Below are 15,499 nucleotides of genomic sequence, written 5' to 3' on the forward strand. Positions count from 1 at the left end.
CTGGGATAATGAGTTCTTGAAATATATTCTAAGAATACCAATTATGCCCACAAAATTAGCACAAAAACATCTCTGAATAGTCTGTACTTTGTGTATGTAAGCCATAATTGATCCAGAAAGGACCACATTGTTCCCAGTTGACTTAAGTCTCTCATCTACTAAAAGCAGATACCTGAACTATGACTTATTAAGGAAAATTAAGTTCTTCATTTAAAGAGAGTAGGAGTGTATGCTCCAAAAAATAAACATTAACAATTGAAAACATCTGCCTACCAAAGAGCTTGTTCTACAACTGGAGACCTAATGCATTACTTATTATTATTACAACAAAAAGACTTTCTTGCCCTGGAAATCTACAAACTAAAGAAAGGGCAGAAAATTTATGAACTTCCTAAATTTTGTAGAGATCCAGAACTCAGTATCCCTCAGCAACAGAGCCTTGCTTGCTGCAAGTTGTAGAGAGTTTGGTTAAAAAATATCCGAATAAAAAAATATATATATTTATTGAAAAACAAGTCAGGAGAAATATAAAATCAATACTGTTAAAATCACTGTTGCATGCTTTTGAACACCACAGCAAAAGTTCCACCCACTTGCCCTTTCCTGCTTACTATGTAAATTCTGGAGCTGCTAAATGAGAACATTAGATCATGTTATCTGCCATGCATCTTAAATGTAAAAGTAATATGCCTTACCACTGTATGCATCTAATGAATTTAAAGATGAAAATAAAGAAGCGAAACTGACTTGCCTGCTGAAATCAATCTGCTCATAGCAATATTTTATTTTTTGCCATCCAGATCAACGTGGATCTGGGCCTCTTAAATACCAATATGGACATTAAATGGGGCCCAATAAAAAGACACTGAGGAAAAGTTGACTTCTTAAAATATAGATTTCTAATTTTGATATGTTTCTACTAGGGCTGTGAAACAGCTAAAAATGCGGCTGTACAAACACACATATAGAGCCAGGGACAGTTGATGAAGCAGTCATGCAGAAAAAGCAGCATCTTTTCTGATTCAAGGAGAACCAACGCTATGCAAAGCACTGAGTATTTGTATGGGCCTAAATAAAAATATGGTCTAAGCTCAAAACTTGCTCAAATTTCATCTAAGCTATGGACCCAACACAAGGATAGATTTGCTTTCTTGCATCCTACTACTGAGAAAAAAATATGTATTTTACTTAATTTATCTATCCGTAATACAGATAGCCGACTTACTGCATATTGCTTTGTGTAATTGGAAAGAATTTTGTCTACGTAGTTAAGAATCCTGTTCCCCCTCCTCACTGGCTCCGGAGAAATCCTGACCCAAATCTAACAGAACCCTGTTTCCTGTTCCAAGACCTGCTTATTTTGGAGAACTCATTATCCCAGTTTGTTCAATCACGGTATGGTAAACCCAACCATCTGTAATAACCTGGATCATATTTAGGCACACTGTTCACAAATTACTAGTCTCCCCCCAAAAAAAGATTTTAACTGAATAAGTAAGCAAGTTATATGTGTTAGCATATAAGAGGAGTCAAAGGCAAGCCAAAGGCAGAGACTGTCTTCACAGGTATAAATGCAGTCTCCCTCCTCCCTGCCCAATCATAGGCATATATGGGTTTATTTTTAGACCATTTCCACAATAAAGGCTTGCACCATTTGGGAATCAGCTCTGAACTGATTGATCTCATGATCATCATGAGATCAATGACATCATCTATTTTCAGAAGCCCAGTCCATCCAATTAGCAGGACAGTACAATCTGTTTTTTCCCCCTCAAATTGCTGCAGTGCTCCAGATTTTATGAGCAGTCCAATTTCCTATTGGTGGTATTTTCTAGGATTCAGAGGTAGTAGAAGTAAAAGTAGCTGCAAGACACTTAACCATAATGTGAGGGATTGAAGGTGGGTATACAGGTGGTGCTATGGAATTGCTTTCAGGCTAAATTTGGCTTGCAAACCCAAGGGGCTAAAGGGCAGTTTTGAAACAAACCAACTTGAAATCATAGCTAAGTTAAATTCAGTGTAGTAGTGACAGCTTAAATACATATTCTGTGACTTGAAAGAGGTAAGTGTCTGTTGAAATCATTTATGCCACACAGTTGAGAAATATCTATGTATAAACCCTAGGAAGTAAATTAAAGCTATATGCTCTGCCACAAGGAATGTCATCTTTTCCTATCCAACCCCAACCCCAACGTTTGCCACTGAAATTGTTGTTCTCATATTTTAAGACTTCTGTAATGGATGGGTACTCAGAATTAAAAATGTGTGTGTGTCTCAAGCTCTACTCTGTGTTTTTAGCACAAGTTTTTCTATAAACAGAATTATTTTAAAACATTCATAGGATATATAAAGTTTTCAAAGGCTCAGGTCCCATTATTGAAGACATACACATAGAGGGAGAAAGAGAACACCACCCCAAAATAAACCAGATCCTGAAAAAAGTCTAATGCATCATAATTATCATGTCATGCCAGCTAGATTGCAGTTATGAAATATGCAGTAATAAAAGAAAAAAGAAATATAAAATTTACTTTAGTATTTACTGGGGCTTTAATTTAATCTACCCAGGATCCCCAAAACAAATACTAAAAGGCTGACTTCATTCTAAAATGCTGAGTAGTTTGTTTTGGTATCTTCAGACATTTCACATCAAGGGCTGCAGATGTCGAAGGAACCACACTGTTCACTTTGACATGATAAGTTATAGTTAAAGCTGGTAGATCTTTCTGACAACCGAACCAACGTTCCACTAATTGATTAAATACCATACAAAAGCCACCTACGAGTGTCTAATCAATATGTAGGTTTGTAAAGAAATGAGAGGGTGAGAGTAGACATTGCATCAGCAAACTAACTACTATCAAGCAATTTGTAAAGCCAGCCAATGTATCAAGTATCTCAATGAATAAAGCTTTTGAATTCATTAAGTTGTATTTGATGCAGTGGCAGCAATACTTATCACACTTACAAATCAATGCCTAAAGGAAGATTTTAATCCCTGCAATTTAACGAACACAATCATACAGTACACATACTAATCATACACCCACTAGAGTCAAAAACTGATGGCAGAAATAATGAATTCTCGTATTCTAGGAGTGCTCTGGTTCCCGCAGTCATTTATTTGAGACAAAGAACTTCCATAGGAGCTGATGCTACATTCCCTTTTGGACTTTGGTGAAGCCATGACTGGACAGTTGCTTAGAGTAACCTCATCCATAATTAGCAGGCCCTGCATTCCTCTCTACCCGGCTTAGCAAGACTAGCTAAAGGGGTAACTAGGAGCCAGGGCATCCAATGAGAATTGGACATGAAAGTCTGAAATTGCTTCAACATCTCCCTTGGGATTCTGGCCATGAAGAGGAATTATTGCTGAGGGATTCTCAGGGGGGTTCTGTAGTGCAGGGGTCCCCAATTCCTGTGCCTTGGCCCACTACTGGTCCTTGAGCTTGTGTGGGCCACAGAAGTGGTGGGCGAGCGAGTTTGCATGCACATCCCCTCTTGTGCAAGCAATGGGCAAGCATGTGCTGCCCATTGTGCAAGTGGTGGGTGTGGGTGTCCCCCATTCTCGCGGAACCATTCCTTCTCTCCCGCCCTAGTATTTAGGAATGGCCTTGGGAGACAGGAGGGAGAGCCGCAGACAGGACTGCCATTACACAGAAGGGGGAGGGGAGTATGGGAAAAGTTTCAGAAGGGACTTTCCCTAGTTTTACAGAGAGTAAAAGAAAAAGAGGGGAGAAAGAGTTTCAATCTTGCACAATTTTTTTAAATCTAACTTTACAATAAAAATACAGCTACTCATGGTTGTGCTTCTTCTCTGGACTATCTCACAGGGCTAACAGATTCTGACATTAGTGAGTTCTGTGTGCAATGGCCTGAGTAGCTACTTGTCACATCAGCAAGCAGCAAATTACAAGCCTGCAGTAAAAGTTAAAATGCTTGTATAAACATAAGTCCATTAAAACAGAAATATGCAGGTCAGTTGAAGTAGAGGGAAACAGAGGATATTCTTTTTTTTTCTTGTACTGCTCTAAATGTAATGAAAATCTTCATTCACAAAAAAAAAACAAAACCCTGTAGGTGAGAAATCTAATCTGAAACATGATAACTATCTATTTGCATAAATTTCTTTGGAAAAGCATTCTGTATTCAACCTCAAGTAGCAAAGCTATGATGGCTAACCTTGAGGGAACTAACTCTTAACTAACCGCTCTACAGGAGTTCAGATCAGGGGTGAAATCTAAAATTTGTTACTACCGGTTCTGTGGGTGTGGCTTGGTGGGGGGGTGGGTAATGTGACTGGATCGGCGTGGCCAACTTTTTTTTTTTACTTTTAAAAGCATTTTTTCTACAACCTTAAGTGGTTGCAGAAAAAATGCTTTTAGAAACTTCTGACAATCAGGCAAATCAGCTGGGATCGCCAGAGGCTTTTAAAGGCATTTTTTTTCCTACAACCTCTTCGGCTGAAGGGGTTGCAGAAAAAAATGCTTTGAAAAGCGTCTGACGATCCCAGCTGATCAGTGCGATCATCAGAGGCTTTTTTTTTTTACTTTTAAAAGCATTTTTTCAGTCGAAGAGGTTGTAGGAAAAATGCTTTTAAAAGTAAAAAAAACAGCCTCTGATGATCGCGCGGCTCAGCTGGGCATCGGGAGGGGTGGGGCAGGGATTTTTGCTACCGGTTCTACGAACCACCGTTACTGGATCGGGCAATCTGGTCTGAACCGGGAGTATTTCACCCCTGGTTCAGATGGTTGGTTGGTTGGTTGGTTGCTTTCTTTATTATCCCATATTTTATTAGTTCATAAGTAACTTAAGACAGCTTGGCTGGTTGGACCAAGTTCAGTCAGAATTTGCTGACTCCACAATGTGGCAACTCTATGCACAGCTGCTGTGTTTTATGCAGCCTCCAAAAAACAGGAGTCTAAATCTTCAGGACTTGACTTCAGTAAACGTGCATAGATGTTGCTAGATGAGCTGAACCAAACAAATATTTCATTAAGTACCCAAATAAATCATTGCCTGTGGACCTAGTCATTCTACTCACCAAATCAAGGACTCCTATTAATATATAATGAGCACTGTGATTGCATGCTGCATAAATTGTCTGCCTGGTATAATAAAAAAATGAGGAAATTATTGTGGATGTTGAACATAACGTATAGACGTACAACCAAGCTAACCCATACAGACAGAGCAGAAACTACACACAGCCTTTGGCCTCTCCACATCCAAGAATGCCCAAGTTGCTGGTTTGGCAAGTGTGTGAAACTATTTTTGACAGCCAAAGATTCAGACCCTCAGAACAAAATCACAATCTGACCTTAGTCCTTCAGAGTCAGGAGATCTTGTACTGCATCACATACTAAATGATTTCATGAATATATACTCAAAATTAAGATTTATCTATCTAGTGTCTGTCAATAAAAAATATATCAACCTGTACCACAGATTGCTACATTTTGGCAACAGATTTTATTTTATCTTAAAATAAACTGTGACTTGAATTAACAGGATCCTCATGTTCACAAGTTGGTAACAAAGCATCCAGTTCATAACTCATGAACATATGAGATAGATGAATTCTGATTTTTTTTTTTTTTTGCTTGCTGATCATTGTGGCAAGTGTCATTTGCATAATTGAGAGCATATTTTATTCTGACCTTTTCAAAAGCTCTTATTTCCCAAATGTGATGGGTACCGAATTGCTTTTTCTGTACTACTAACTATCATTTCCTATGGGATGGTACCAATTATGTTGGAAGAAAAGACTTGGATCTGATACGTAATCAGATACGGAGCACATTTATGACCATTCATCCTTGAATTTAAATATAAAAAACAGTGTATTATTTCTAATAATGAACAGACATCTGTCTAACATTTCATAAGAAGACGTGTTTGTGCAACCGAATGAGCATTTGAGTAATTTTAAAATCTGTAATAAACTTTTCCTGAAAAACAGATGTCAACTATTGATAGACACTTGGCCAGAAATGTTCCCAGATATGTAGCGTTGCAATCTTGGGGAGAGCAAAATATTGCAGTGTATGGTAAACAGTGCCCAAGCATATGATGCTTAAGCACTATCAGTGAAAAGATGGCCTTATCGGAATGTATTTCTATTTTCCTAGAAAGATCTGAGAATAGTGGAAGTGAATTTGTGTACAGACTGTGACTGGGTTCATATATTGACCCATCGCTCATTTATACATCATACTGAATAATCCAGACTTGACTCATTATCATATACCATACTAAGCTAAATTAAAACAAATGGCACTGGTCTTTATGTATGTGACTCAAGTTTCCTTCCTACAAATTATGTTGGACGTTCCAGAAAGGACTGTCTAAATGAAAGTCATGAAATGGCTTTTATATTTCTCTTTCTCTGATTATGTAGGAATGAAGAAAAAAATAGGACCAATTTCTAAAGTTCTCAAAACTACCATTGAACTGTGAAAGAGTGAAGCTATCATGCTCAGCTCTGAAGTCCAAATTGCACAGCCAGAGCCAGAGTTTACTACAGACAAAAATACCTGAATCCAGTCCAGACAAAGATGTGGCTTAGAAGGCGGTCTGTATTTTGTGTCAGATGGTGAGGTGATCTAAGTTTACACAAGCTCTCTTCTCTTAATAAACACAGAAAGAGGATTGCCATCTTGAGACATGACGTGACATGACATTTCAGCGGGTATCTATATTAGTTCAAGTGAATTAACATTTCTTGGTCCAGCTGGACTCTGCAAGCTCTTAAAATCTAAAAGTCATCAGATAGGAAATAACTGAGAAATGCAAAGTAAGAGTAGAATCCATGCACCAAAAAAATGCACATAACATTTTTATACCTCAAAACACATTTGCAAGATGCCCCATCTTCCTGTCTTAATTTTAAGTAAGGTACCTACCTCCCTTGATTGCTGGGAAGCACTCTGGACCAAATAAGGTAATGCTTTCTTTTTTTGCTTTGGGCTTTTGAATTTTTTATTTCTTCTGATCAACCCACTTGCATTCCTTTTTCCTCTCTTTTATGGAAGATTCAGGACAAAGTGTGTGTGTGTGTGTGTGTGTGTGTGTGTGTGTGTGTGTGTGTGTGTGTGTGTGTCTTCTGATCAACCCACTTGCATTCCTTTTTCCTCTCTTTTATGGAAGGTTCAGGACAGTGTGTGTGTGTGTGTGATATCCCAAATAGGATTCCAGTAGAATTCAAGTTTTAACAGTGTTTACTGTGTTTACTACTATTGCTTTGTACATTTATGGAAAACAAAGGTTTTCCAAAAATTGGAACTGACTGTTAAGAAATAGAACAATTTTGGGAAGGACAATATACCATTTTAAAACAATCCCATTGAAAAAAGTTCTTTATGATTACTGCTTTGAAATTAAAAAATAAAGACAAGATTTATTTTACTTTCTAGGTTCATTTGATCTCCTGCTTTTCAAACCACTGTATAAGAGTGATGGATGTTTTGTTCCCTTTTCTTCCAACCACAATTTGATTCCTGTTATATCTGCTTCTTGATTATATCGGCATCTTCTATATTTTTACTGTACCAATTCAATTTAATTCTTCACAAGTATTTGTTTTATCTCTGCAATGAAATATATTCAACCACCCTTATGTGATAATTTGTGGTCTCTTTACTTACACGAATCAAAATTCCTTAGCTAAATAAAAAGAAATAAACAGCGCTGCAGAGAAAAGTGCCTGCGGTGCAGAGATTTCCCTGGTCAAATAAATAATCATCTTTAGCCCTGTACTCCATGACCTCAGTCCGTGGCACAAAAACTGGCGGCAGATGGATGAACAAAGTCTGCATTTGAAACACTATGCTGGTGTTCTAAATAATGGTGAAACTGAGACAAAGAGATTGGAAAAGCTAGGGAAAGAAACTCAGATTTGATTTCATTATAATTCAAACTTAAATAAAAGTAAATTAAGTAAAAATTGCAAGCCAGGTTCATCTGACCTAAAGGTTAGGAATAAAGGGAAAAGAAAGCAAAGTACTAATTTGATCAGTTTTGTACCCAAAAAGCAGCAACACACAAAAGGATATTGGTTTAATTCTCCTATTTCAATGCAGTCAACTAGGAGGGCTGTAACTGCAGAGCACTGAGGTTTATAAGGCTGAGGGGAGGAAGTAAAATTGATAGGGATTAGGGGGAAAGAAGGACTTTGCAGATTTGTTTATAGCTCCCTTTATCTTTTCCTCTCAAATCAAGCATTAATCCATCTGTATAGTGACTCTTTCTTTCAGTGATTGTCCATCTTGTGATACTCTATGATCCCCATAAAAGCTAACCTCTCTGCCTTTCTGTCATCCACCACTTCTCTGAACTCGTGTTACTGTTCATTTCAGTCAAAGACTATGCTCATATTCTACCACTGACTGATCAATTTCTATAAAAGACACTGCACCCATTGAATACCTTCTATTTATCATGGTGAGACACAGAAACATACTTAACCATTTATTATTGTGCCTTGCATGGAATAATGCCATCTAAGGTAACGCTGCCTATTTGGAACAGAACAAAAAATCCAGTCTTTATGACCTCACGCTGATGCTGCCTGTTTGGAAGAGAAAGACTGGCCCTTGAGATTCTGACACAGATGCTGAACATCTGTTCTCACCTGTAATCTCACACTGAAATTGTCTAAAAGAGAAGACTGGGCAGGGGGTTCTCATGTTGATGGTACCTATCCGACTCCATTTCTACATGCTTTTTTTAATGAGGAAGTTGGTCTTTGCAACCTTGGAGGAATAAGAATTCACGCTCTTAAAATGTCCCAAATGTTTTCCCAAAAAAGTTTCTTTTTTCCAAGAGAAACTGGACTTTCTTGGTTTTTTTCCTTTGAAAATATTTTGCTTCTCATACAAGAAACTTCTTCAGTTAACTTCAGAAATGTTTTCAAAGGAAAAAACCAAGAAAGTCCTGTTGTCTTTTGGAAAAAGCACTTTTACGACAACTACGACCTGGATTTAATTTAATTTAATTTAATATTTAAATTTATATACCGCCCTTCTCCCGAAGGACTCAGGGCGGTGAACAGCCAGAAGTAAAAAACATCAAATACAAAATTTAAAAACAATTTAAAAATAAATTAAACATTTTGGCCCAACAGTTAAAATCCCCCATTAAAAATCCAAATTAAAATACACAATTGGAGAGATTAGGCCAGCCCGACTTGATGAAATAAAAAGGTTTTGAGGGCCCGACGGAAAGTACGTAAGTCCGGAATTGTCCATATCTCCAGGGGAGCTCGTTCCAGAGGGCAGGTGCTCCCACAGAGAAAGCTCTCCCCCTGGGGGCCACCAGTCGGCATTGTTTGGCCGACGGCACCCGGAGGAGCCCCTCTCTGTGGGAGCGTACTGGCCGGTGGGAGGCTCTCGGTGGCAGAAGGCGGTCCCGTAAATATCCAGGCCCTAAACCATGGAGCGCTCGAAAGGTGGTCACCAACACCTTGAATCGCACCCGGAGGACCACCGGGAGCCAGTGCAGCTCACGCAGGAGAGGTGTTACATGGGAGCGCCATGACGCTCCCATAATCACCCACGCGGCTGCATTCTGGACCAATTGGAGCCTCCGAGTGCTCTTCAAGGGGAGCCCCATGTAGAGAGCATGCAGTAGTCCAGGCGGGAAGTGACGAGGGCATGAGTGACCGTGCATAAGGAGTCCCGATCCAGAAAGGGACGCAACTGGCGAATCAGGTGAACCTGATAAAAAGCCCCCCTGGCCACGGCCATCACATGTTCTTCTAAAGACAGCCATGCATCCAGGAGGACACCCAAGTTGTGAGCCCTCTCTGTGGGGGTCAACGACTCGCCCCCAATAGTCAGAGATGGCACCAACTGACTATATCGGGACGCCGGAAGCCACAGCCACTCGGTCTTGGATGAGTTGAGCTTGAGCCTGTTTCTCCCCATCCAGATCCGTACAGCCTCCAGACACCAGGATATCATGTCAAGGGCATCATTGGGGTGGTCTGGGGTGGAGATGTACAGCTGAGTGTCATGATTGAGAATCTCCCTAACACTTTCTTAACAACTTTCCCATTCTTTCAATATAATTAGTGAAGCAGTTTCACTAATCCTTTTTAAAATAAAAGACAATTTAACTCAAATATATGAAACTTTTATTGAATTGAGGGCCACAACTACCTTTTAATGGCTTTTCTAGGACCATATTGCCAAAACCTCATTAAAAAAATATAATTTGGCAAGAATGAAAATTGAATGAAATTAAATTAATTAAAAATAATAATAGGAATGGTTAATTAACTATTTAAAACTTAAACAGGAGTTAAGTTTATTGATTTGTTAATAAGAAGGTTGTTTACAAAATGGACATTGACTCACCTGAACATCCCTTTTCAGCTCGCTGCGATGATAATCCACATGGGTATTCACTTGTTCTTATCTTGATAGACTGGGTATTCAAATTTATTTCCATTGGTCTGGCCACGCCCCTTGCTTCAGTCTTTTCACGAAGTCGAATGCAAGAAGCTCACCTAACAGACATCCGGAATAATGAACCTCGTCCATGGGATAGCCCATGACGTTTACACCTCCTGAACTCTGTAGAAAAAAAGAACACAAACAATCACCCCGGCCCCGGAGCAGACAGGCCATAGGGAGGGTTGGATTGTCATTGCAGCGAGCTGAAAAGGGACGTTCAGGTGAGTCAAAGTCCATTTTCCAGCTTTGCTGCTTCGACAATCCACATGGGATATACCCAAGCTTATAGACCCTGGGCGAGGGCTGGATTGCTCCCCAAGGCCTGGGCAGAAATTACACGTTGTAAAACACGTCTCCCAAATGAAGCCTGAGCCGAGGCGTAAATATCTAATTTGTAGTGCCTTACAAAGGAAGTTAAAGATGACCAAGAAGCTGCCCTGCATATATCCTCTACTGATGCTTGGGTAGCCCAAGCTGCCGATCTAGCTGCACTTCGAGTAGAATGCGGCAAAATCTTTCCTGGCAAGGGTTTGGCTGCCAGTTCATATGCTTTAGAAATACACGCTCTGAGCCACCTGCCCACTGTAGTTGAAGATATCTTTTGTCCCACAGATGATGGGTGAAATGATACTAATAACACCTCTGTTCATCGGAAGGCTGCCGTTCTTGTGATGTAGCATCCGAGTGCTCTATGTACATCCAACGTATGCCACCTCGCTTCGACTGGATTGCGAGGATCCGGGCAAAAGTCCGGCAAGATGAGCTCTTGAGCACGGTGAAAGTACGAGTTGATTTTAGGCATAAATGCCGGATCCAAACGTAGAACTACATGAGTATTATGAAAAATGCAAAGGTCACTTCAAATGGAGAGAGCTGAAAGCTCAGACACTCGGCGCACAGATGTCACTGCCAGTAGAAACACAAGTTTTAATGATAAGTATTTAAGACTGATGGATCCGATAGGTTCAAATGGAGTTGTAGTTAACGCCTGGAGCACCAACGTGAGATCCCATGTTGGATAATGATGTACAATGGGTGGCCTAATATTAGTAGCACCTCGGAGGAAGGACCGACTCCGCGGATGATGTGACAATAATCCATAGGTCTCACAGGCAATTACAGTAGATAATGCTGCCACCTGGCGACGGAGTGTGGAGGGCGCTAAACCTTTGTCTAGTCCAGCTTGTAGGAAGTTGAGCACATCTAAGATGAATGCTGATGTTGGATCAATATGAGAACTGGAGCATCATTGGCAAAATTTACGCCACGAAGCGTTGTAAATTCGGGTTGTAGAAGGTCTTCTGGAGGCCTGCATGGTATCGATAACTTTCCCTGAAACATTATCCCTCCTTAGAAGGACCTTCTCAAATGCCATACGGTCAACCCGAACCATTCGGGGTCTGGATGACATATGACCCCTTGGCTGAGAGAGATCTTCTCCGGAGGGATCTTCCAAGGACGTGAGACTGATAGATTGATTAGATCTGCGAACCATGGCTGCCTCGGCCAGTAAGGTGCTACTAGAAGAAGTTCTGCATTCTCGGAGCACAATTTTCGAAGAACCTGTGGTATGAGAGGAATTGGCGGATATGCATACAGAAGGCCTCGCGGCCAAGTGCAACGAAGGGCGTCGCATTCTTCTGCTCCTGGAGATGAAAATCTTGACAGGAATCTTGGTAGTTGTGCATTTTCTGGGCAAGCGAACAGGTCGATCATTGGTTTTCCAAATATCAGAGACATTTCTAGAAACAGCTGAGGATGGAGTCTCCACTCGGATGGGTCGAGATGGCTCCTGCTCAACCAATCCGCTTGACGATTCGATGCCCCCGAAATGTGTTGTGCTGTCACAGAAAGAGTGTGTCGCTCTGCCCAGTTCATTAAGCATTCTGCTTCCTGCATAAGTTGTTTGGACAGGGTGCCCCCCTGACAGTTTATATGGGCCTTCGTAGCCATGTTGTCTGTTAGAATCAAGACATGACGACCCGATACCTAGGTTTGGAAGTGACGAAGTGCGAGTCTCACTGCCCGTAGTTCCACCAATTGATGCTTTTGCGACTTTCCGCCGAAGACCACTGACCTTGTGTCACCTGCGATAGGAGATGTGCGCCCCATCCATAAAGACTCGCATCGGTCCTTAGCGTGATGTGGTCAAGTTTCTGAAAGAAACACCGCTTTAGTAAGGCTGATGACGTCCACCATCAGAGAGACCGATGGACTTGAGATGGTATCTGCACCTTGAATAGAGAATTGCTGGTTCCCCTTCTCTGGAATGGTAACAGGAACCATTGTAATGGGCGAGAATGGTGACGAGCCCATGGCACAATCGATATATAATTTATTTTTTTTAATAATTTTTATTTTATTTATATACCGCCCATTCTCCCGAAGGACTCAGGGCGGTGTACAGCCAGAATTAAAATACAAATATACAAATATACAATATCATAGTTAAAATTAATTAAAATCATTAAATAGATATAGCAGAGATCATCTTCCCCAACAACTGGGAAAGGAGCAACAGTGGGACTGATCTTTGTGATAAGATCGATAACACCATCTCCTTTATACTCTGTTGTCGCTCTGGGGAAAGAAACACTTGGCCCTTCACCAACTCTATCACGGCTCCAAGGTGTACTATTCGAGTGGTTGGATGCAGGTGGCTCTTCTTTAGATTGATTGTGAACCCATGATGCTGAAAGGTATGAATCACCATGTCGGCATCCTTCATTGCCTGCAATTGATTGGACGACAGAATCAAAATGTCGTCCAGATAGCAAAGAATTTGAATTGGAACAAGGTGGACAGATGCTGCTACTGCTGCAATCAATTTCATGAACGTCCGTGGTGCCAACAATAGACCGAACGGCATGGCCCAGTATTGGTAGTGGTGATTTGCATACGCAAAGCGCAGAAATTTCCGATATCCTGGGTGAACTGAGACATGTAAATACGCCTCCTTTAAGTCCACCGACTATAGCAGGTCGCCCTGTCGAACTGATGCCAGAATTGATTTGAGCGATTGCATCCTGAATCGCCTGTACAATATAAATTGATTTAATGGTTTGAGATTTAATATCCCTCTCCAATCCCCCGAGCTTTTCGGAACTAGGAAGAGGATGGAGTAAAACCCCATTCCCTCCTCGCTCCGTGGTACCGGCTAGATCACTTTGATGTGTAAAAGATGCCAAATTTCGTCCTCCATAAGTTGTTTCTTTAGCTGGAGACAAGGAACCGGGCATTGAATATACCTGCTTGGGGGTTTGGAGATGAATTCCAGAGTTAGTCCGAACTGTATTGTTCGTCGAATCCAAGCATCCGCTGATTCGGAGTCCCTTGGTGGTAGAAATGTTGTAGACGGCCGCCAATTGGGGATTGTGGCTAGGAGTCATTTTCCACGGAGGAATGACCATTGTCCGGTACCCCGAAAGAATTTCTTGGATTGGGCCTGGCATCTGCCACGGTCCCTGAATGTTGCACGGTCAGATTGCTGGTAAAATCCCTGGGGATAAGATCTTTGGGTCCACCGGGTCCAGAGTTATAACGAAAGGGCTGACGGTATGAGTAGGGTGCTGACCTGCGGTCTGGTCTTCGTTGGGAGGAAGAAAGGACTTTTTGTTTATCACGTCCCTCCATTAACGCTGGATCTAAAGCTTCTCCGAAAAGGTGTTACCCTTTATACAGAGCAGACACAAGTTTCCATTTGGACTTGTTATCAGCTTTCCAGTGACGAAGCCACAAAAGTCTGTGCATGGTTAGAGCAGAAGCTAAAGCCCTGGAAGCAAACTTCACCGCATCCAAAGATGCGTCCGCCAAGTATTCATTGGCAGCCACCACCTTATTAATATCTTGATGTAAACATGCTGCCTCAGACGGTATGCGGCTCTGCAGTTGTCTGAGCCAAATAAGTGATGCTCTATTAAAAAACGAGGCAGAAGAGGCTGCCCTAATGGCCCAAGCGGCTGCTTGGTGAGCTTTTCTGAGAGATAACTCTGACTTCCGATCCTCCATCCTAAGGCCCTCCATGATGTCGTTAGACAAAATAGCTGAAGATGTAAGACTGGCAACCGGAGCATCTACTGCTGGTAACTGTAGTAGATTGTCCAGAGTAGGGCAGCACAATACATCCTTTTATCATGTGTGTTAGGACCAGCAAGGGATCCAGGTTGGGTCCACTGTTTTTGAATTACATCAGAAAACAAAGGTGGACAAGGTATACTTTCTTGTTCAGCCTTGGGTAATCTAAATAGTTGCCCATGAATATTAGAAGGGTCAAAATCGTGGGAAGAGGAAGATTCCTCCAAACCCATATTAGTAGCTAACTTAGCTTTGTGCAATAGCGATTTGAATATTGAAGGGCGAAATAAACCGACAAAGGCTGGTACATCATTCTCCATCCCTTCATCATCAGATAACTGCAAATGGTCATAAAGCTCCTCATCTAGGGTAGAACCCTCTACGCCAGTAAGATCATGTTCAGAAGGATATGCAGTATAAGTATAATCTTGTATTAGCCTTTGATATGTAGAAGGAGGCTCAATAGACTGCAACTTAGTGCCCTGCTGAACAGTAACGGCCAAAATTTTTGAGATGCTTCTGAAATTACGGATTGAACATCCAAATTTTGGTTATGCTGCTGACCTTCACCTGCCCGAAGGCCTGCAGAGGTAGGTGTGAAAGTAGCTTCTAGTAACTGGCGAACTACCCCAGAAGAACTGGGAGCACCCATACCCTGTGGCAAGGAAGATGTGGAGGGAACATCAAAGGTTGAGCCTCCAAACAGTTGCTGACCTGTGACTCCTTCTGCAGTAGTCAAAGCGGCCACTTCAGAATGTGCTGGAAAGTTATCAGCTTGCCTCCTTACTTTATCAAATTGGCGCTCCAATGCCGTGTGGCGCCTTTCTGCATCTTTATCACCACCTTTGGTTTTACTAGAAGGCTTAGCCTTATCCTTAGCCGCTTTACTTTTAGAAGCTGTTTTAGCACTTTGAGCAGTTGAATGCTTCGTTTTGTGCACTATGGGAGGTGCAGGCTCACCCTCAATA

General features: G+C 41.2%; 1 protein-coding gene across 17 annotated transcripts in view; it reads right to left on the bottom strand.

The window, feature by feature from the left end:
• The window catches only part of PLCB4 (phospholipase C beta 4), a 180,682-nt gene that overhangs the window by 128,681 nt on the left and 36,502 nt on the right, over positions 1-15,499 (bottom strand). For 3 of the 17 annotated variants that reach the window (XR_015731277.1, XM_087882314.1, XM_087882313.1), the window contains exon 1: positions 10,359-10,523. The exons of 10 other annotated variants lie outside the window; for them this stretch is intronic. Coding sequence is in view for 6 of the 7 variants with exons in the window: in XM_087882314.1 (XP_087738440.1) it covers positions 10,359-10,452 (94 nt within the window). In the remaining variant the exon portion in view is untranslated. Of the gene's footprint in view, positions 1-10,358; positions 10,578-15,499 lie in introns of those variants that run through there. 4 more of the 17 variants (XM_087882322.1, XM_087882321.1, XM_087882315.1 and 1 more) reach the window with 2 other exon arrangements.

The sequence above is a fragment of the Pantherophis guttatus genome, chromosome 1 (assembly GCF_059756535.1).
Source record: "Pantherophis guttatus breed Tessera chromosome 1, ASM5975653v1, whole genome shotgun sequence".
In the NCBI taxonomy this organism is placed as follows: Eukaryota; Metazoa; Chordata; class Lepidosauria; order Squamata; family Colubridae; genus Pantherophis; species Pantherophis guttatus.